The sequence below is a fragment of the Phoca vitulina genome, unplaced genomic scaffold (assembly GCF_004348235.1).
Source record: "Phoca vitulina isolate PV1807 unplaced genomic scaffold, GSC_HSeal_1.0 scaffold32, whole genome shotgun sequence".
Taxonomy (NCBI): Eukaryota; Metazoa; Chordata; class Mammalia; order Carnivora; family Phocidae; genus Phoca; species Phoca vitulina.
In genome coordinates, this window is record NW_022589735.1 from 8,057,243 (window position 1) to 8,079,390 (window position 22,148).

Consider the following 22,148-nt stretch of genomic DNA (forward strand, 5'->3'; position numbering starts at 1 on the left):
TGCAGAAGGCATGATGTGTGCAGAGGTGTGGGTATGTGTTCTTGCACTTGGTGGCTTTGGGAAATAGTGATTCACATGGGGTAGCTGGATGGTGGAGAGGGGTACCCCTGGACTAGCAGAGTGGTGACCAGAATGGCCTTTGGTGCCTGGCAGCCCTGAAGGGCTGGCCACGCCTCTTACTAGCTATATGGTCCTTGGCAGTTTCTTAATTCTCTGAGCCTCAGTGTCCTCAACTGCCAAGTGGGTAATAAAAAGAGTGCCCACTTCCTAAGGTTGTGGTAAGGATTTGGTAAGATGACACAGAGAAAGTAATAGAGTGTTTTGGTAAGCTTATAATTACAACTCGCTTGGAGAGGCCAGTAAGGACAAAGCCCCATGGGCCAGGACCCTGGAGGTGGGCAGCATGGATTTACTTTGGGTTTTTAGTAGTAAAGGGACGCGGGGCCAATTTGTGCTGTAGAAAGATTGAGCGGCCTGGGCAGGAGTGTTCCTGGACAGGTACCTTTGGCCAGTACACAAACTAATTCACACTATTATGTGAATGATGGATGGCACCCAAATGATTCTTAACCTAGGGGCGCAGCAGCAGCAGATGATGATGAGGGCCGTCCCGATGCCAGAGGGTAGCCGGACGCCGGCCAGCACCCCCCATTCCATTGTACGAGTGAGCATAGCTGTATATGAATTGTGATTGGAATTCTGGACATTTTGTGGGTGCCGTGTGTACGTATGGGAGACCAGTGTGCTGGGCCTGTATGCGTGAGCCAACTGTGTTGGAGTGCAGGGCCACACAGGTCAAGTGTCGAGGTCACGTGTGTGCCGTCCGGGTGTTCTGTCTAGGCCCTATGTGTGAATGCATACAGAGCATGTCACAGTCCCACCTATGTGGCCCTGGTCTGTGTCCACGCCCCGTACCGCCCGGTGTGTCCTGGTGCCCTCTCCTGATGCCTCTGCCTGCCTCAGCCAGCTTCCCTGGCCTGTGCTTGGCTCGTAGGACAGTGGCGGGGCCCGGCGATCTGTGATCGGCGACGGCCCTCAGTTGCTCACCCACTACTACGATGACGCCAGGACCATGTACCAGGTGTTCCGCCGTGGGCTCAGCATCTCAGGTGAGAGGGGGCGTGGGGGTGTGCAGGAGCTGTGGCAGGGAGTGAGCAGGTGCAAAGGTGGGGAGGGGCAACCCAGGTGCTGGGGCCTGGGAGGGGAGTGGTACCCAGGTTCAGAGGGAAAAAGCCACTGTTGGCCCTTCTCCCACCCAGTCGGAGAAGTAGCTGCAGTGTGTGGCCGAAGGGCTGACCTCAGCTTTGTTCTAGCTCTTAGAACTGCCTGACCTTAAGCTGGCTCTTAGCCCGTACTTTATATTTCCCACAGGCAGCCCTGATAAGCCTCATACTGCCAGGCCACTGGCTGGCATGGTTCAGAACCTGGGCCTCTGAGATGTCTGGGTGGGCCAGGGTAGGGGGCAAAAGGAAGTGGTCCACAGAGGCGACTTTCCACGTCTGCCCCACCGCCAGGTCTCTGTGTCCTCCTGGGGCTGCATCACACAGGTCATGGTGGGAACTGGCGCTGTGTCATTCCCTGTTCCTGGGCCTCCCTGATCCCTGAGGACACATCATGCTTGTGTACTTTAGGCCTTCTTGGGCTTCTGCAAGTTAGACAGGGAGCTAAAGGGCAGTTCACCTGACTCCTGGACCAACCACCCCATGGCCTGGGATGTCCATTCAAGTGTCTGATGAGCAGGTGCAAGTGACAGCCCACACTACCATCCTCCCTGGCACAAGGCCTGCTTATCTCCCTGCAGGGAATGGACCCTGTCTTGGCTTCAGGAAGCCGAAGCAACCTTATCAGTGGCTGTCCTACCAGGAGGTGAGTGACAGAGGACAGGCCCCACCCTGTCAACCCATGTAGACCTGGCATCGGGGGGGGCTCGTGGGTACCCTGCAAGGTGTCAGAGGGTCATTGTTTCCTTGCTTGGCCTTTCAGACTCCTGGCAGCTACCTCACAGGGTTTCCAGCTGACCTGGGTAGGGACTTGGGAAGGTCTCAGACCTGTAGGAATCTCCACCTGGGGATCTCCCTCCCCTGCTGAAAGTCCTTGCTTTCCATTACTTCCCCATGTTTGTGTGCAGGTGGCCGACAGAGCTGAATTTCTAGGGTCTGGACTTCTCCAACACAATTGTAAACCAAGTACAGATCAGTTTATTGGCGTTTTTGCACAAAATCGGCCAGAGGTAAGCATCTGCCTTCAATGGTTTTAGAGGTATCGGTGGCGTAGGAGCTTGGGTATCATACACAGCCCCGATCCTACTGTTTGTAGGGCCTGGGACAAGAGGAAAAATGGATATACTTGGTCCATGCCACCCCCCAGTCCCTTGGCTTTGCCCCTAATCAGGAGTGGACATCCCAGCCAAGCTCCATCCACGACAGCCAGCCCCACAGACCGCTGTTCCCTGAGCCATGCGGGAAGAAGGACCCAGGGAAGAAGGCCGTGCAAGCCCTATAAGCAGGCTTGGGACTGTTTTGGAGTCTCAGAATTCCCGGGGGCATGCATGATCTAGAAGGCTGTGGGTCAGCAGGCACAACGGGTTAGCTTTGTGGATGCCTTGCCGCATGGAGAGGGCCAGAGCAGAACCTCCTCAGTAGGACCCAGAACAAGTCCCCTGGTTGCCTGGGCATAAGAGCCGTATAGCCCTCCTACCTGCTCTGTGCTCCCCCAACCCCAGACCTATGTGTCTCCACAGTGGATCATCGCAGAGCTTGCCTGCTACACGTATTCTATGGTGGTGGTCCCGCTCTATGACACCCTGGGCCCTGGGGCTATCCGCTACATCATCAGGACAGGTGAGCCAACCACATCCCCCTCTTGCCACTGGCAGCCAGCCCTCCAGATCCCCGCCTCTCAGATTATACTGATTGACACTAAAAAGCACTTTGCGTCCATTCTCGAAGAACATTCTGCACTTTGGCCCTTGAGTTGGCTTTCCCCAGTTAGACTTCACCTAAAGGCACCTTCCACAGGGCCTGGCTATCATGAAGGAGCCTCTGCACCAGCCCCCACACAGACTTCCAGCTCCCTGAGGCTTAGTCAGCTTGGGGCAGATGCCCAGGGGCAGGGGCGGGGCTGCCAAATATCTCCAGCAGACCTGAGATTATGGAGCCTGAGCCTAGAGCAAAGGAATGCTTAGAAGCCGCTCTAGGAGATTCCCTGGCCTTTTGTCCTTGGCTTCTCCAGAGCTCCCTGCGTTTTCCTCTCCATACAGCACATGGCGTGCGTGGCCTGTCTTAGTGCATTTATTTACACCCAAGCTCGGGCGCACGCAGCCCATGGTTCTGCTGCCTGGCACGTGTACTCACGGTCACAGCCTGTGCTCACACAGCCTGACTTTCCCTTCAGCCGACATCAGCACCGTGGTCGTGGACAAACCTCAGAAGGCCGTGCTTCTGCTGGAACATGTGGAAAGGAAGGAGACTCCAGGGCTCAAGCTCATCATCATCATGGAACCGTTCGAGGAAGCTCTGAAAGACAGAGGGCAGGAGTCCGGGGTGGTCATTAAGTCCATGCAGGCTGTGGAGGTGAGGCTCTGCTCCTGGGCGGTGTCCTGGGCCACAGCTCGTTGGCCACTGAGCCAGAGCCGCTGGTTATCTGCCCCTCTCATGCCCTGGGGTGGATGTCTTAGGTCATCAGGATATGTCAGCGTTGAAACAGGGCAGGCTTCGCAAGGGCTGGCGGTGGTGGGGGGTCGGTGCCCACAGGCCTCCCCTAGGCGACAGGCTCTGTTGGCTGGCACAGTTATTGACATAGGCACCGACAGGTGGGTGGTGGTACCAGCCTGCCCCAGAGTTACTCACGTAGCCTCTGGGGCTGCCTTTTCTCCAGCCTGTCTGAACCTGAGGACTAGAGACAGGAGGTCCAGGAGTCTTTGAGGGGTTCTTTCAATGTGTCCGAGACTCCCAGCGGCCAGCAGAACCAGTTGTTCTGTGTGTGACCTTCCCGGAGCTGTTGCTTTGGTGGCAGCTTATGGCCTGCTGGAGTGACACAGGCCGTCGTGGCCCCCAGGGCCTCACGCCCTGCTCAGTAGCAGCTCACCCCCACTGTACCTTCCTGGACGTAGGCTCCTGGGCTCTCCCCTTGTCCTCCTGCGTGCCTGCCTGGTCTGAACTAGTAATGCTTGTGCATGTGGCTTTTGGGGCCACATTTACACTGGCAACCCCCATCTGCCCCTCCCGCCCTGACCCTTTATCTGGAAGTCCTGGCCACCTAGCCCCTCCGTCCTGAGCGTTTGTCCGGATGGGCACCTTGAGCTGTCTCCCACACTGCGCATGTGCACAGTGCCTCGCCTTCCCCGGGGCCTCAGGCCCGTTGTCTGTAATGTGTGCGGTGGCCCAGGCCTGGATGTGTATTTGAGGAGAGGCCGCTCCCGTGGTTTCTCCACATGGGCTGCGTCTGGATGGGGAATCCTGAACTTTAGACTCCACACAAGAGCAAGACATACTAGGCTGAGTTTGTTTTGATTTTTTGTTTCTTCACTTGTTTTGACTGATAAGAACTTTTGAGCATTTAAAAATAGTATTTTTCTCTTCCAGGAGTGTGGCCAACAGAATCATCAGGCTCCTGTGGTAAGCTCATCTGCCAGTAGGTCTTTATTGAGCAAGATGCTGTGCAGGTCTGACCCTCACAGACCCCTCCCAGGGGCTTGATAGGAGGTCAGAGCTGCACCCCTGTGCTGGTAAGCAGCTACTGTGAGCAGCTTGGGAAATGCCCGCTCAGGGCGCCAGGACTTGTGTGCGTGAGGGTCTAGAGAGCGACCTGAACCAGGAGTCAGGTGTTGAGGAGGGAGGAAAAAAGGGCAGCCAATCCTGGCCACTCTTGGTTCTCCAGGAACCTTTTCTTTGGGATGGCTTATGTTTTTCTTTGACGGTAGTGAACTCTAAGGACAGGGTGAGCAGAAGCTGTCTTTGTTCATCTTTGCTTTGTGATTTTTTTCTGCGTGTCACCCCCAAGTGGTACTGCCTGGGGTTGAGTCACCAGCGACGGTCACTGGCCCTGGGAGGGCCCTGTGGGGGTTTAAGCTTGCTTACACGGCCTCTCGCCTGCAGCCCTCCCTCCAGCTCAGCCCTGCCCCATCTTCTTGCCAGCCCCTGAGTGTTCTCATACATGGGCTGGCCCTTCGTGGGTGGCTCTGGGAGGTGCCCACCTCCCGCACCCAATGCACCAGCCTTAGAGCACTGTTCTCCGACCCCCTGGCATGCCCTTGCCTCTTGTGCTTCTCCCAGAGCCCACTCTCTGTTCGTCTGGAGAGGTCTGGCTTGTCCCTCAGTCTGAACTCGTGTCACCTCCTCTGTGTACGAGCAGACGTGCTCGGCTTTTGCCGGTGACCCCAGGACTCTGTGCCCCGTGTCAGGGGCAAGGGCCTGACGCAGAACAGTCTTGGTGACACTGTGGGAAGCTCAGTTCCTGGGCCACACATTCTGCTCCCAAGCCTAACCCCAGACATTTGGGAGAAAGTGGGAAGGAAGGATGGCACTGGATCACACCCACGAGGGCTAGATGTGGCCACTGCAGCCCAATCCCATCTAGAACTGAACTCAGATTCAAGTTAGGGAGGCCCCAGACGCAGGTGAGAGGTTAGTGGGACAGATGGATGTCCAAGCCCCCATTAGGTTTCCTCAGCCTTTCTTCCCCTTTCCTAGGGACGTGCCAGCCCGCCTTTCTGGCTGCAGCACGCAGGGCATGCGCACGGCCCCACACGTGGCAGGTGGGGGCGCACAGAAGGGCCAGCTGGTAGAGGGGCCTGGGGGTTTTGGGCCCTGGCTGGCCACACTGGGTCCCTTAACTCACACCTCTTCTCAACTCTGCAGCCCCCGAAGCCCAGCGACCTCTCCATTGTGTGTTTCACAAGCGGCACAACAGGTGAGCAGAGGTGCCCAGATCACCAGCCAGGGCCACCTGCAAGCTTCCCTGGCGGCCTTGGTGCAGCGGATGCAGGGGGCTCTGGTGCCCTGCGCAGCACGGGCTGAGCCTTGTCCTGTGCCTGGCTCCAGACGATGGGCCCCTCCTGCCGCTCCCAGTGCCCAGCAGGAGGCAGCCCAGGTGGCTGGACGTGGATGGACAGTGTGGCCTGGGAGGTACAGGGTGGGGGCTCGCCATTCCCTGGCACCGGGGCCAGAGGAGGGCCGGGTAGCTGAGTCACGTCATCCCTCCCTGAGAAGCAGCTCTCACCTCTCTGCTTCCTGCCCCTGCGTGGCCTTTGTGTCGGGGACGGGGGAAGAGGTATGGGGTTTGGTGTCTGAGAGCCTCAGTTTGAGTCCCACTTCCACCACTTGCTGGGGGGCTACGAGCCAGTCACGTAAACTTGCCGCCACCACTCTGCCCAGCTTCTCACCTGGGATGGGAGCTGTTTAAAGTGCCAAAGAGGAGAGGGGGCGGAGTGTGAAAAGGCGGTGCAAAGGCTCTGTGGGGTGGGGCTGGTGTGCTGTGGGGACGAGGACAAGCAGAAGTGACACTCCCCATGCCTGGTGCCGACAGAGAAGTGCACACAGCAGCTTTAGCAGGGACAGCCAAGGCAGGCTGTCCGGGGGCGGGGTCAGGACACACATGAGGAGCATGGTCACGGGCACAGCACGTCACAGCCTGCAGTGCCCTGTTGACCCAGTCACTGGGCTGCTGGGGCCCCAGCACGGCCTTGAGGCCAGCAGGTGTGGGGGCTGGCCAGGTGGACACCACCAGCAAGCGGAGGTGGAGGACTTGGGCCCTGCTCCCGCGACCCCCAGCCCAGCGCTCTTCCCCTTTGCTGCTCCATCTCATCTATGGACTTGGGAAGTCACTTGTCTTTTCCCCGAATGGGCAAGGAGTTTCCAGCCTTCTTTTTCCAGGTTGAGAACTGGCCTGCCTTGATGATAGCTCTTGGCGGGCTAGGCAGTGAATCCGGGGCTTCCGACGCTTTTCACCGACGTAACCTCTAAGTCTGACCAGCCCCATAAGCAGGACTCTCCATGAGGATGGATCACGATAAACGTGGCTTCGTTGGATCGAGATGAATTTTTGCCATTAACTCAATGGGTTTGAGGGTTTCTACCACATTGCTAATTTTTGTCAGAGAAGAAAGAATATAGCATTTGCTCTCCAGGAGCTGACATCTAGATTCAACCCAGAATTCAAAAATGCCCTTCAGGTTTATATTGTTCTTTGTCATGAGTTTCATGACGTAAACTTTTGGTGACCTGTCTCTCCAGCCTGGGCTGGGGAGCACGTTACTACTGTGGCCTTTAGCTTTAGACCCTTGCCCTTTGAGCGTGCCCCTAGGCTTTTCCTGAGTCACTTGATGTTGCCCCCGTTTCTGGAAAAGAACGTCACAGTGCAGAAATGGGCTGTCACCCGGTTGGAGAGGACAGGCCTCACGTCTAGTGCTTTTCCAGGCCACGAAGTCAGAACTGGAAGCTAAGCTGTCCTGCCCAGGCTCTGTGTGGTGGCAGTGGGATGTACGGAGCCTGGCCAACACGTCACGATTTAGTGCCCAAGCCTCCCACTCTAGAGCTGTTGCTGGTGCCCGGGGCAGAGCTGGACAGTCGAGCGCACCTCTCATCGCCCTGCCTGGCTGTGCTTGGATTTCCTTGGCCTTCGCCTGAGCCTGCTGTGCCCCGGTAGCCACCCTGTTGTCGACCACATCAGCAATGCGTGTCCTCAGCCTCACAGCCCCGGCCGGACCCAGTGACCCAGCGGCCCAGCTTCCCTTCCGTAGTAAGCGTCCTGGCTCGCAGCTTCACCAAGAGCCACACTGTTCTTCCGGCGTGGAAAGATGGGAAAGATGGAAAATATGATCTAAACCTGACATTTGGTTCGTGATTCTGGTGGAATCATTCTGGGAAGATTTTCTTCTTGGTATATGACGGAAACATCTGTGGAAATTCCTAGACTAAGCCAGTGCTTTAGAGCCCGTAGTCAGGCCAAGAAGGCCCTGGAGGAGGTGAGAGCTTGGGATTCGTCTGTGCTCAGGGATGGCTCCTGGCTGGGTATGTGGGCTGGTTGTTCATAGTTCATAAAATGACTGTTAGCTGGACTAGAATCTGACACCCCCTCTCCTCCAGAAAAGATAATTTGTGGGTGTAACATAGTCCAGTTTGGGAAATTGGGCCCCATGAATGATAATTAAGACGTATCCTATGAGGACATGCACCCTCTCTTCCCAGAGAAGAAAATATAGTGGTCTTTTAAAACATACCCTTCTTTTTTTTTTTTAATAATTTTTTAAAAAGATTTTATTTATTCATTTGACAGAGAGAGAGAGACAGCGAGAGAGGGAACACAAGCAGGAGGAGTGGGAGAGGGAGAAGCAGGCTTCCCACAGAGCAGGGAGCCTGATGCGGGGCTCGATCCCAGGACCCCGGGATCATGACCTGAGCCGAAGGCAGTCGCTTAACTGACTGAGCCACCCAGGCACCCCTAAAACATACCCTTCTTAATCAATATGTTTTTAGCATTCTTTTTCTACTTTATGTAGATTGACTCATTCAGCTCATTTATGGAGCATCCCCTATGCATCAGACCTAGTGCTGGGGGCTGAGGTCACAGGGATGGGTAAGCCAGAGCCCTGTTTTCATGAACTCACAGCTCATGTCACCTAGCAGTTTGGTACTATGTGGTCACCGCCTCGAGGGTCTGCATCCCAACATGCCTGGAGCACTACGCCACCGAGAGGTGGGAAGAGCAAGACCAAAAGGATTCCCAGAGGAAGTCCATCTGAGCGGAGTCCTGAAAGATCGGTAGCTGGGGGAGAATAGGAGGAAGGGCATTCTCAACAGGGGGAACAGTATGTGCGGAGGATGGGCTGCAAGAAGGAAAATGTTGGTTTGAGGGAGAGTTGAGTGAGGGAATAGCAGTGTGGGGACAGGGCCTGGAAGCCCTGGCCGGAGAGGAGTGACAGGGCCGGAGTTTCAAATGGAGGCTGAGCAGGTGCGTCCGGAGATGCTAGAGGAGAATAGAATCTGTCAGCGTTGTCTGGTGGCTGAGCCGCACCTGTAGGACGCTGCCGCCGCCGAAACACTGGCTCGTGCTCCTGGCAAAGGCTAGTCGTGGAGTGGAGGCTGGACGCAGAAACCGACTGCAGTGGAATGAGGAGTGAATGTGAGGTGAGGATGTCACTTCAACAGGTGGACAGTTCCTTCACGAAGCTCGGCCCTGTCACCAAAAGGCCTGCTCCAGAATATTCATGACCTTGCGGTGTGGATAGTCAGAATCTGGAGACAACTCCAGTGCCCATCGGCGGTGGAATGGTATACCTCAATAGAACATTCTACCTCACTGTATGTTGAGTGAAAGAAACCAGGCACAAAAGATTGCGTGATTTCTTTGATACAAAGTTACACACATAATCAACTAGTCTACGGTTTTAGAAGTCAGGCTAATGGTTGCCTTCCAGGATAATGGTGCCCTGGATTATTGATGATGCTCTGTCTTGACCTGGTACTGGTTGCACAGGTAAGTTCACTTAAAAAAAAAATCTATTGAGCCTTATACTCACTTGGGCACTTTACTATATGTATGTTGTGCTGTAAGAGAGAGTTTATGTAAAAAAAAAAAATAGATCAGCTCTGAAGGAACGACAGAGCAAGAGTAGAGCTGGCAGAGACCTGGAGGGGGTGGGGCTCTTGTTATGTTCCTGGAAACCCCTGCAAGTGTTTCTTGGCATCGAGTAAGAGCCACTAGAGATGGAGGAAAGGGAGGTGCTGCTCAGTGGAGCCGAGCCCCCAAAGCTTTGGTTTGGACTGGGGGAGAGAGGAGGCTTCCAGGTGCCGCCAGGAAAGAGACGTGCCCTGCCTGGAGAAGGGAGGAAGAGTGGGTAGAAGCATCTTTTCTGTTCTAATTGAGGACACCCGGGGAAGCTCAGTCATGTGCAGTCCTTTAGCTGAGCATGAAGATGGCCATCAGCCTTACGTCTGTGGCTGCTCAGAGATGGGAGGTCGGGAAATACTCTCCTTGACCTATTTGTTTTACACCATTCAGTTCAAGACTTATGTGACCATATGCATGAAACTACACCTCAGTACTCCTGCTGTGCAGCTTTAGGAGAATTTCTTAACCTCTCTTAAGCCCCCAGTTCCTTGGATATTAAATTAAGCCATCTGTGGGGCTCCTGGGTGGCCCAATCAGTTAAGCATCTACCTTCAGCTCAGGTCATGATCCCAGGGTCCTGGGATTGAGCCCGAGTGGGACTCCCAGGGGAGCCTGCTTCTCCCACTCCCTCCCCCTGCTCATTCTCTCTCTCTCTCAAATGAAAAAAAAAAAATCTTAAAAAAAAAATGAGGCCATCTGATATCTGCAGCAGTCTGTTTTAAGAAATAACTGAGTTACCATGTATGAGATGCCCACCCAGCACAGTGCCCACATTGGTGGGTGTTCAGTAACTGGCTGCTATTAGAGTTATTACTTGTATTCCTACCAGCTCTCAAGTCTGATTGTTTAAAAAAAAAAAGAATGGTGGGCATGTGATTGATGAAAGTAAGGCTCAGTCCTAAATAAGATGTGGGAGCCTCACTCAGGGAGATGAATACTCTGCATTATAAAACTTCCCAAGCATTTCTGTCACCAGCCTCTTCTATAACCCACCTTTGTGTGAAAGTGGAAACAAGCAGCCAGAGGAACTTCCAGCCAGAGGGCCCAGCACTGCTCCCAAGCCCACTCCCACCCACCCCTGTAGGAGAGACCTTGGGCTCAGCTTCACCCCATGACTGCCCTCACTTGGAGCCAGTGTCCATCCAGGGCAGACCTTCAGCCAGTGAAAGGCCTTTCTGCATGTCAGCTGTGGATTTCCAGCCAGGAATACTGGCTAAAGCCCAAATGACATTTGCAGAATCTGCAATGAAGAGTTTTTTCCTTCAGCAGCTGGAGAGAAAAATAAAAGGGAGGATGGCCAGCCTATGAGTAGAAGGTGGGAAAGGGACAGTAGGTCTCATGCTGCTGAGATGTCGGGGCCTGGGCAGCAGCACCTCTGCTGATGTTGCACCAGAAAAGGAGAGAACTGGTTCTTTAACTTTGCCAGAGGTCTAGTGAAGAATACGTACCTGTTCTTCTACGTGAGTAACTTGGAAATTTTCCCATATTACATTTGAAGGAAATACTGCCAGAAGCATGCACTATTCCTGAATCAGAGAAGCAAGCAGAACTTTCCAAAGGCTCACCTCCCACCTCCCACCTCCCAGCTCGGACCTTGCATCCCGTCGCAGGATTTGTTGTCAACATGTGCTTCTTTTTCATCCTTGAACACATCGAGGCATGACTTGAGGACATCATTTGAACATTTCTGGGAATATTTAAAAATTCTATAACCCATTAGAAGTTTATAAAACCTTACTCATACCCTGCAAGAAAGCTGGAGGAGGAGGAGAAACACCAGAGTGAGAGAGGAGAGCCAGACCACCCGGCCGGCAGCCAGCCCTAGCTGGGGAGGGCAGAAGTGGCAGCAAAGTGGTCAGATTTGCACTTTGGACGGACACCTGCAGGCCTGAATTCAGACTGTCGGTGACTTACGACACCCATGAAACTGACCTGACAGTGTGACCAGAAAAGGCATGAGGTGCCTCTGTTTTCATCCAGGGGCAGAAAAAGAACTGCCCCCCACCCACTGAGCAACTTTAAAGGCACAGACAGAGCCAGAGGTTTGTTTCTAAAAGGTGCAAACTTTTCTCATCGTGTTGGAAAGGAAAAAGTTTTGTCTAAGCAGAACTGAGTAAATGCTACCATTGTGTGTGTTGTAGACTGAACTGAATGGAGGATTCAGACAGTTTTCATGAATGAAGACAACTTTCTCTCTCTTGAGATTCACAGCCATCCACCTTGAAGTTGCATTAGGCATGAGCAAGTCAGCCAGCCTAGCAGATCTAAAGCTCTGTAGCATTGGGCGGTATTTTGTGGAAGTTCTGATTTCATACCTAGTATTTTGGGGGTATTCCTTAGAGACTTCCAGAACTTGGGGATCCACAGGTGAAAATTTCCAGGTGATACTCTCAGAATAGTCTGTGGACCCAGAGATTCTGTGGGATTTGTACATAGGAGGCAATTCAGGGCTTAGGTTTGAGGAAAGACGCTGGGATGAAAGAAGGACCAGCAGAGGTAAAAACAGATCCCATATATCTTCATTAAAAAAAAAAAAGAAAGATATTTGAACAGCTACCTATTAAAACCCTGTAACCTTCTGTGTCCCCCAAGTCCCCTCGGTGATTTGCAGTATGGGTGCGTGTGCCAGAGACTTGTTAAAACCCCGCCCACCACACATCTTGGTCAGACCGAGACGGGGCCATTCCTGACGCTCCGGCGTCTGCCAGTAAGTTGAGCGCACAGGCCACATGGGATAGAATTATGAGGGCAGCTTGACTTTTGGCTCCATCTGTGCCTTCAAAGTCAGTGCGGGGTAGTTCTTTTTCTGCCCCTGGATGAAAACAGAGGCACCTCATGCCTTTTCTGGTCACACTGTCAGGTCAGTTTCATGGGTGTCGTAAGTCACCGACAGTCTGAATTCAGTGCAGGTGTCCGTCCACAGTGCGAACTGACCACTTTGCTGCCACTTCTGCCCTCCCCAGCTAGGGCTGGCTGCCGGCCGGGTGGTCTGGCTCTCCTCTCTCACTCTGGTGTTTCTCCTCCTCCTCCAGCTTGCTAATGAAGCTTTGGGCCCTCTCCCACCAAGTGGAAGTGGGGAGAGAGAAAAAGGAGGTGGGAAAGGGAAGTCGAGAGATGGTTTGGGGCAGACCTTTAAAACCTGCTCCTTGTGTCGTGGCCACTTCCGGGAGTTGTCTTGATCGCAGGCAGTGTTCTCTTTGCTGGCTGCTCCCTTTTCCACTGCACTTCTGCCCGTGGCGCACACGACTGCTTCTCCCTGAGTCAGGGGGAAACTGGCCCGTGGACAAGACTCCTTTTTAACCCACCATTCCCACCACCACCCCCTCAGACTGCTGTTCTTTCTGCAAACTCCCCATCCAGTCCCTGGGATTTATTATTTGTTTGCAGACACACTTTTCACATTTCTCACCAGGACCCTCAACTGCAGGGAACGTGATCGAGCTCTGAGTTAGCGTGGGTTTTGGGTTGGGAAAGAGGACGCCCCTATTCCTCCCACTTTGATGGGCTATAGAACTGTGTAGCTCTCTCCGAAGAAATTCTTCTCACAAATCCATTCCTCCCCTCCTCCTCTTCTTCCTCTCCTCCCCTTCCTCCTCCTCCTTCCTCTTCTCCCTCTTTTTTTTCTCCTTCTTCTTCCCCTTCTCCTCCTCATCCTTCTTTTTCTCCCCCTCCTCCCGCTCCTCCTCTCCCTTCTTCTTTTTCCCCTTCTTCTTCTTCTTCTTCCCCTTCTATTTCTTTCTTTCTTTCTTTCTTTTCTTTCTTCTTCTTCTTCTTCTTCTTCTTCTTCTTCTTCTTCTTCTTCTCCTCCTCCTCCTCCTTCTCCTCCTCCTCCTCCTCCTCCTTCTCCTCCCTCTTCTCCTCCTCCTTCCTCCTCCTCCTCCTCCTCTTCTTCTTCTTCTTCTCCTCCTCCTCCTTCCTCCTCCTCCTCCTCTTCTTCTCCTCCTCCTCCTCCTTCTCCTCCCTCTTCTCCTCCTCCTCCTCTTTCCTCCTCCTCCTCCTCTTCTTCTTCTTCTCCTTCTCCTCCTCCTCTCCCCCCCCCACTGAAGTAGAGTTCACATAGCATAAAACTAAACATTTTAATGTGAGCAATGTGGTGGCATATACTACAATATTCTCTTTATCTCAGGTCACTTAGTCTTTTTATCACCTCTTTCTAGGTGAGGGTTGCAAAGTTAACATATTGGTTTGTTTAATATTTACTGGGTAAATTCTACTCATGGTCTGGCCCTTCACTTTTGGAGTTTCACAGTTGTATCTGCTGCCTTATTGGAAACTTCTAATTTAACATCTTTTGACCATGGATTATATCCTTAGACCTTCTGAAAGCCCTGTGAGGTGGGCGTTGTCCCTGTTTTACAGGTAAGCAAACAGAGAGGAGAAATGGCTTCCCTGTGTTCTGCTCGCAGTGACGGGCAAGGCCAGGAGTCGAGAGGCCAGTTAGATGTGTGTCCTATCCACCCTGACGTGAAATGGTGGCCAGCTGGTCTCCCTCCCCAGCCTACTGGGCCCTGGGCCTCCACCTAGCCTCTGTGTTCTGAGTCATTCTCGCAGACCTGGGTTTCACTACAAGCAATCCTGAAAGGTCTTATCAAGACAAAGTGAGAATATCCTTCTCGAGTCCTATCTCTGCTGGCGAAGGGGCAGGAGGGGCTGCCCCCGCGCGCTGCTCCTCTAGCCTGGCTTGAGCCTGGGGCCTTTCCAGGTGCTGCATGCAGCAAGGAGGTCCTCTGCCAGCACGAATGGTTGCTGGACTCTGGAGACGAGACCTGCTCGGCCCAGAGAGCAGCACAGGGTACTGGCTGTATGTGAGGAGCCTGGAGGCTGAGAGCCCGTGCTCCCCGGGGAGGCAGGAGAGGGCAAGGCACAGGTCCCAAGTAGCCAGCCTGTCAGGCCTTGAGGCACCCTGCCTGTGGGACTGTGTCGCCTGCCTTCCCGTCCCAAGCTGCTGGGAGACTCAGGGGGAAAGTCTCCGGCACAGCATTCATCTGCCTCGGACTCGGAAGTGTCTGGGACTGTCAACTTGGGCACTCTTCTCAAGCAGTGACCGTTGAGCTTCCAACTAATTTGCCTTTTTGCTTTCTCTTTTCAGGGAGCCCAAAAGGTGCGATGCTCACCCATGGGAACGTGGTGGCTGATTTCTCAGGCTTTCTGAAAGTGACAGAGGTGAATAAAGTAGACTCACTAAACAGGTGTCTCTTGAGGACACCCTGGAGCCTCAGAGGTTTTTTGTTTGTTTTCTATTTTTTCCCCCTGATGTAATCTGAGCTGCCTTTCCCAGGCAGGAGTTTCTGTTGACATTAGAGCAATCCGACTTTTACAGACACTTTAACCCCCAAGCCCTGAAATGATCCATACCTGATAAATAGCCAGTTTGATTTCTAAGAGTGCTAAGATCCCAGAAAGAGAAACATGTAAACCTGCGTTTCATTTTTAACTGCAAAAATTGAGATATCTGTGGTTTCCCGTCTACCTTTACTTAGAAAGTAATCCTTAATAACTTGTTTTTCCCATAGGTCAGGGTTTAATTCAGTCATTTTGTGTTTAAGGACTACTAGAGTCTGAGAAACAATGGCAACTGCTAATTTGTAAGACTGTACTTAAAAAGGTAAATCTAAAGTAAAAAAAAAAAAAAAAGCTTGATATCTTGGCCTGACAAAAGCATGTTAGCATTTTATAACCGACTAAGAAAGAAGGACGTTTTTCCACAAGTGGTGAGTATCCATATGTCCAGCAAGTTTCCTTAAGGAGAAAGGAATGTTCCTTTTCACATAAGTTAGGCTTTTTCTCCACTGTGGAGAAAAATCACTCTTCTACATTCATGCCAGATGGCATTATGGAGCACATGCCCCCCAGACCCTGATAGATTTTTGGTAGAAGGCAGTGAGAGGCTGTTGGTGGCTGAACCCACGTCGGGAGCCATAAGCCAGGTTCCCAGGGCTTGTCCAGACTCATTCAAAAGCCAGCCCTGGAGAACGAAGGCCCTGTGAAAGGGTGGGGGGCAGGGGAGTCCAGCAAAGAAGAGCTCCCAAGGGCCCAGCCCGCCCCTGAGCGCAGGCCTTGTGCAGGCCCCCCCCCAATCCTTGAGGTCAGTCCCCTGTGTGTGTCGTGGGCTGGGGTGCACAGCAGGGCTCCCTCTCAGCCTCCCCTACGGGTCCTGTCCGCAGGCCGTGGCTTGCGAGGCCTGGTTCAGCCATCTGTTTGCCTGGGGCTTCTACCCCAGCCACAGCTGGTGCAGACCTAGGGCTCCCCAGGTCCCTGTTCCGGAAGAAGGACTAGAAAGTGCCAACAAGCCTAGCCCCTTGGACTCCCTGCCCAGGTGGGCCAGGGAGATGGCGAAGGGGGCCTGGCCCCGGAGGAGACTTCCCTGCGGAGCTCGACTCTGCTGGTTTATGTGTGCTTCACTGGGCTTTTTGCTTCTGCAGATAACCTAGACCCACTGGCTGCGCCCTAACACTCGGCTTCCTGCGCTGCCCTGTCTCTCTCTCCCTCTGTCCTTCCTGCGCCTTTCATCTTCCTCTCTCTCTCTCTCTCTCTCACACTGTTTCTCTCTCTCTCTCATCTGGCCTCTCTCTTTGTCCCCCCTCCATCCCCCCCCCATTTCCCTTCCCCCTCCCTGTTTGCCCCTCCAGGACCATTTTCTCTGTATTGTTTTATGACTCTCTCGTCGTCTTCCTGTCAGTGTTTCTTTCCTTTCTGTCTCCCATGCCCGTCACCTGCAGAAAGTGATCTTTCCGAGACAGGACGATGTGCTCATCTCCTTCCTGCCTCTGGCTCACATGTTTGAGAGAGTAATCCAGGTAAGACGCCCACCTGACTGACCGGGCCTTGCCTGGGCTCCTTCTGTTTTCTTACAGAGTCAGTGGGCTCCCACTTGTGCGGATGTGCACATTGCCTATTTGCCTTTAGCACACATGTTTGAGCGAATGGTGCAGGTAAGGCCCTGGCTCCGGGAGGCACAGTCTGTGCCCCGAACCCAGAACCCTAGCAGAGTGTCACTTTGTCACTGGTGCCAGGAGGTAGAACTAAACTGCCCTGTCCTCGCAAGGTACCACAGGGGTCAGGGGACCTTGGCTGCCCGACCTGTCCCTCCTGGGAAGACTCCAGGGATGACCCCAGGCCCGCCTTGTCTTACCTGTGGAGATACCTCAGCCGAGAGAGGCCCCAGCTGGCGGCCCGTGCTCAGAGAGGATCACGGCTTTGCAGACGTGTTTTACATTCACACTCTGTGCGCTATGGCTCCGCTTATGGCCACGACACTTATATACCATAACTTCCAGAACTCATGAACTCCTGGAAAGGAAAACAAGACAGTAAAGTTGGGGAATCAAACTGCCATGACCCCTCGCTCCGGAGATAGGACCGGCATTATGATCAGCCCTGAGACCGGCCTTGGGGGGGGTGCAGAGGGAGCGGGGGGAGTCCACGTAAGGCTGTGGGAACAAAGAATTTTCCAGGCACGTGTCACTCAGGGAACCAGCTTGTGAATAAGCTGTGTTTATTTATTTATTTATTTATTTATTTATTTGAGAGAGAGAGCGAGAGAGCACAAGCAGGGCGAGCAGCAGAGGGAGAGGGAGAAGCAGGCTGCCCTCTGAGTAAGGAGCCCCATGTGGAGCTGGATCCCAGAACCCTGGGATCATGACCTGAGCCAAAGGCAGATGTTTAACCAACAGAGCCATGTAGGCTCCCCTACGCTGTGTCTTCTAAGCCTCTCCCATCTTGCTTGGGGGAGAGCTGGTATATTAGGGCATGCTCTCCAGCTTTTCAGATGTGGATTAGAATGCCATAGTTCATTACTATGAACTAGTTTTGTGACCCTTTACCTCTCTAAGTTTTGCATTCCTTGCCTATAAAATGGAGCTATAAATGCTGCCTAACTTGTAGGGTTGCTATGAGCATTAAAGAAAGGAGCATGTATTAGGCCCCAAGCATATTCCTAAACCCATTAAGAACCAGCCAGCCCCCCCCCCCCACTTGGCCCCCTACCGAACAACACCCACAGCCAACATTAGCAATGTGTCACAGTATTCGTGGGCACTGCACACCCTTCCAGAGTTGCTGAGGTGTCCCTGGGGGAAATCCACAGACCTGGAACAGACCCGGTGATAGGGTGCAGTACAGCTCAGAGACCTGAGTCCCCAGGGAGGTCCTTGCCCAGGGCTTGGGCGTTGAGCATGAGGGAGCAGGCACCAGTGAGCCTGGCTGCTCTGGGATCTCCCGGAGGCCCGGGATTCCCCTCTGTCTCCTGCTGCTTCACCCCGTGCCTAAGTGAGACTTAGTGGGAGGGGGGGCACCTCAGATGGTATTCTTGAGTGTTTCACGGCAGCAGCCAGAGCTAGGTTAGGGGGTCATGGGTGCCCTCCATGTAGGGCAGAGCTTTGGACCGTAGCCAGGAGTGACCACCCTGAAGGACTCCTCCCTTCCTGTCTTCTCCCTCCAGTCTGTTGTCTACTGCCATGGGGGGCGCGTCGGCTTCTTCCAGGGAGACATCCGTCTCCTCTCAGATGACATGAAGGCTCTGCACCCCACCATCTTCCCTGTGGTCCCTCGATTGCTGAACCGGATGTATGACAAGGTGAGCCCCATAGGGAGTCTCTGACCAGGCTGAGGTGCTGTGTATCTGCTGTCCGGACAAGGTCTGGAACCCCAGGCGGGCTTACCATGCCTCCTCCCTCAGGTCCTAGAAGTTGCCTCCTCTCTTGTATTCCTTCGCCCTCACCTTCCTTCTCCTGTTTTCTTTCAATTCTCTAAAACCCTGTTTAAGGAGATTTTCTCTTCAGGAATTTCTATCCCTACAACGTGACCAGACGCTGGTTAACCTTTAGCTGGGTATCACACATCCACTGATCTCCTGCAGAGGCAAAAGTGGAGTGTGACTTCTCTGTTGGTCAGGCTGTGGGAACAAAGGCCTTCTTCCGGGGCGGGGCGGCGTCTGTTAGAGGAAGTACACACAGGCCCAACAGCTGTCTTCCAACTTCTGTTCCTCAGATCTTCAGCCAGGCAGACACACCATTAAAGCGCTGGCTCTTGGAGTTTGCAGCAAAACGTAAACAGGCTGAGGTCCGGAGTGGAATCATCAGGAATGATAGTATCTGGGATGAACTCTTTTTTAATAAGATTCAGGTAAGAAAATGAACAAGTGGCACCCAAGTGGCCTTATAGAAGAATTTGAGAAGCTCATTCCAGTGGCCTGGAATCTTATAAAATAACTCATTTGCTCATGAAATCAAAGCTTAAGCTACCATAGAATAATTAAAGGACTCATTTTTATTATCTGGATGTGTGTGATATTTGCCAAAAGGCAACCAGCAAGAAGGACTCCTGGAAAGTAGGTCCCTCGGTCTCCACAGACATTGGGGTAACTTTGCCCTTGGGTAGTCAGGTCCATCAGGAGCTCCTGTGGCCTAAAGTTTCTCTTGCCCCTCCCTGTAGCCTTGGCCACGCTGGCTTTCCAGCAGCACTAGGTTCTAGCCACGAGGCCAAGAATCTTCCTTTCCCTTCTTATTTCCTATCCCTTCAACCTCTCCCAGACTGGGCCGATCATGAATTACTCACTTGTGTATCCCCACGTAAGTTTTCAGGCTCTGCATTACCCAAGGAACGTGTAGCTAATTAGTAGCATTACTCGTTTTTTTCTTACTACTCTATTTTTAGCTAAGACAATTAATATTTAAACTCTCTTGGCTCAACTTACAGAAACAAAGTGCTTAAAGAATCCGTTGTCCTCCGCTGTGCATAGTAAATAGAGCAGAGCATGGTATTGATTTATAAATGAGAAAAGGCTATGCCATTATGATGGAAGTGGGAAAAAAATTGTCCTAAGTAATTGTTTTGGCTGCTTGCAAATGATGGGAGAGTGAGGGAAAAGCTGTGTATTTGAAGGAAGGAAGAGCCAAAATTATAGAATAGCACAGATTAATGGCACTTACCTCCAAAGACACAGAGGAGTTGGCCATACTGTGGGTCGAGTTGCAAAGCTGATTGGGTTGATTTCGTTTGAAAGGAGAAGGGACTTCTTCAGCCTCAGGCCTGCTCTTTCATCCCTTCCCTAGGGCCGGGTGGGGGTCCAGCTGTTGAATGCCGACCTTGGATGAGGCCCACATGGGCTAGACACCATCTCCAGCAGCACAAACTTCGGCAGTTTCCTTTCTCTTCCCACAGGCCAGTCTTGGTGGGTGTGTGCGGATGATTGTCACTGGAGCGGCCCCCGCGTCACCGACCGTGCTGGGATTCCTCCGGGCGGCTCTGGGCTGCCAGGTATGGGCTTCCCACGACCTTCCCTCGGGGCAATGGGACATGTGGTCGGGGCAGAGCAGGAAACCCACTACACCCTCTCCTGAAGAGAGAAAGATCCTGGGGGCAGGATTTTAGTGGGACAAAAGCTCCCTCCTCTGAGGATGAAAAAGGCTCAGAGTCAGTGAAAGCCAAGATGATCTTGTGACATTCTGCAAAGTCCAGGTGTACCCACTTTGGGAAGAGGGGTCAGTTAAACTCCACATGGGTCATCGCTGTGCTAGAGAACCCATACCACACCTGCGCCAGCATCTCTGCATTCTCCGTCCTGCAAACTATCTCCCCACCTGGAAAAGGAGCACTAGAGAGGGGGATGAAAGCCCATCGGTGTTTTGTTACTTGATTCAATAGGTTTTGTCATCTCCTAAAAAATTCATTCCTTCATTTATCTATTCAATTAATATTTATTAAGTTCCTATATATGCAGGGCTGTGACTCGTGTGTTTTATGTAAAGTAGGCGCATCTGTTTCATAAAAGTACATGCTTAAGTTTTTATACTTTAGAAGCCGGTGCTCCCTTCACTGCTGTCCTATTCTGTACCAACATGGTGTGGCCACTCTTAAAGGCAGGTTGTCTCACATGCTGTATTCCTGCAAACACTTGGGGCTCTGGAGGGGAATATCTTACAGAGTAAAAGTAAAACGTACAGTAGGTTTTAAAATATTTGTCTCTCATACCTATCATCCAAATGAAAAATAGAGTCAGTAGTTGAAAATAGGTCAGAAATCTTTACCCCAAACCACATAACTTTATCTCCTAAGTGTCGGCAGTAAAAATAGCACTACTTCCAAGCCAAGGAGCCACACCTGTTGTGTGTGTTCAGTTTCACCTGGAGTAACCTACCTCCCTTCTCATTGTCCCCAGCATGGAACAACCAGATGCTCAGTGGGAGGTTAGCTGGCTGAAAAAGGCAGCCAGTCATCTGTAGGAACATGTATACTTACAGCATGGTTTCGTTTTTCATTTGAAGGTTTATGAAGGTTACGGCCAAACTGAGTGTACGGCTGGATGTACCTTCACCACGCCCGGGGACTGGACCTCAGGTAGGATGGGCTGGAGATGTGGGAATGATTCATGGGGCACTGCTGATCTAAAACTTCTTTATGGAAAGCAAATTTACAGGGGCACTTAGGGAAACAGTAACAGAAAAATAAGAAAAACACTGATGGTGATTATGTCTGGGTTGTGGCACAATGGATATTGTTCTCTTTGCTACATATTTTTGGGATTTCCAAATATATTTTGTATTTTCCCATTTCTTTTATAGATAACTAAAAGTCATATATTAAAAAAAGAAGAAGAAGCAGTAGATCACAGAATATAGATATAGTTCCAAGGGGAAAAATGCTTTTAATATCAGTAAATGTCGGTATGTTAGGTTTTATAGGTTAGAACCTATTTTAGAATGAAGGAAGCAGGCTGTGAATTGGATATGATTTAGGAAAGAAGGGCAAGTTCATAGTGAGCACTATTTCTTAAACCATTTCTGAGACCCTTTGGGACCTGGGGTCTCCTATGATGTTAATGTCTAGAAGGCAACAGCATCGTCAGGAAGGAGCAGCTCCTTTCCACGCCCTCATTCTGAAGAGACTCATCTTCCAAGGCAAGGAGGAAGGTGTAGGTAGCCCATGTGTTTCCTATCACCAAATTTAGACCAGACACTAGAAGAATCTAAAAACACTGAGCAAAAGAATCCTTCAGTATACCAACTTCCTCTGTGAGCCTGGGGCCACTCTTCAAGCTCAAGTTTACTCAACTATACACTAGAAAATTCCAGGTGATGCACATGGAAAAGAAGTATGCACAGCAATGCGATGCTGTTTTCAGAACACCTTGAGGCAGTCAGCAGAAACATGATAGGTGGATTCCATATTGGAATCATATTTGACCACGTCAAGGACAGAAGCATTTTTGTTTGAGTTTTTATCTCTTCAGACTCTAGCTGAATAAAGCCTATCCTGTGTATAGATTCATTGCTCTCTCTATCCCTGGAAAATTTACTACAAGGACTGTCTTCCAAAGCCCTGGATCAGTAACATTTTTCTTATGGCTGCCATCATATTTACTGATCACTCACACAGATCCCCTTCTTTCTGGACACTCTCTTCCCTCTTAATATCATCCTCTACATTTTCCTATGTAAGATTTTTGAGATTTTGCCTTTTTAAGTCATCCTTACCACAAAAACTTGCCAAGCCTGTTGAGTATGAGAGGATAGATATCTTTGTCCAATATTGTAAAAGTC

The 22,148-nt window shown here is 51.9% G+C and overlaps 1 protein-coding gene across 10 annotated transcripts in view; it reads left to right on the plus strand.

Moving 5' to 3' along the window:
• ACSL6 (acyl-CoA synthetase long chain family member 6) overlaps positions 1–22,148 on the plus strand; it is a 61,240-nt gene that overhangs the window by 18,471 nt on the left and 20,621 nt on the right. For 8 of the 10 annotated variants that reach the window (XM_032425427.1, XM_032425429.1, XM_032425437.1 and 5 more), the window contains 13 exons: positions 995–1,109; positions 1,802–1,866; positions 2,129–2,230; positions 2,741–2,840; positions 3,394–3,572; positions 4,584–4,616; positions 5,859–5,910; positions 14,699–14,772; positions 16,329–16,406; positions 18,050–18,184; positions 18,598–18,732; positions 19,771–19,866; positions 20,874–20,946. In XM_032425427.1, the coding sequence (XP_032281318.1) occupies positions 995–1,109; positions 1,802–1,866; positions 2,129–2,230; positions 2,741–2,840; positions 3,394–3,572; positions 4,584–4,616; positions 5,859–5,910; positions 14,699–14,772; positions 16,329–16,406; positions 18,050–18,184; positions 18,598–18,732; positions 19,771–19,866; positions 20,874–20,946 (1,237 nt within the window). Of the gene's footprint in view, positions 1–994; positions 1,110–1,801; positions 1,867–2,128; positions 2,231–2,740; positions 2,841–3,393; positions 3,573–4,583; positions 4,617–5,858; positions 5,911–14,698; positions 14,773–16,328; positions 16,407–16,463; positions 16,542–18,049; positions 18,185–18,597; positions 18,733–19,770; positions 19,867–20,873; positions 20,947–22,148 lie in introns of all 10 variants that reach the window. The other 2 variants (XM_032425428.1, XM_032425430.1) reach the window with 1 other exon arrangement.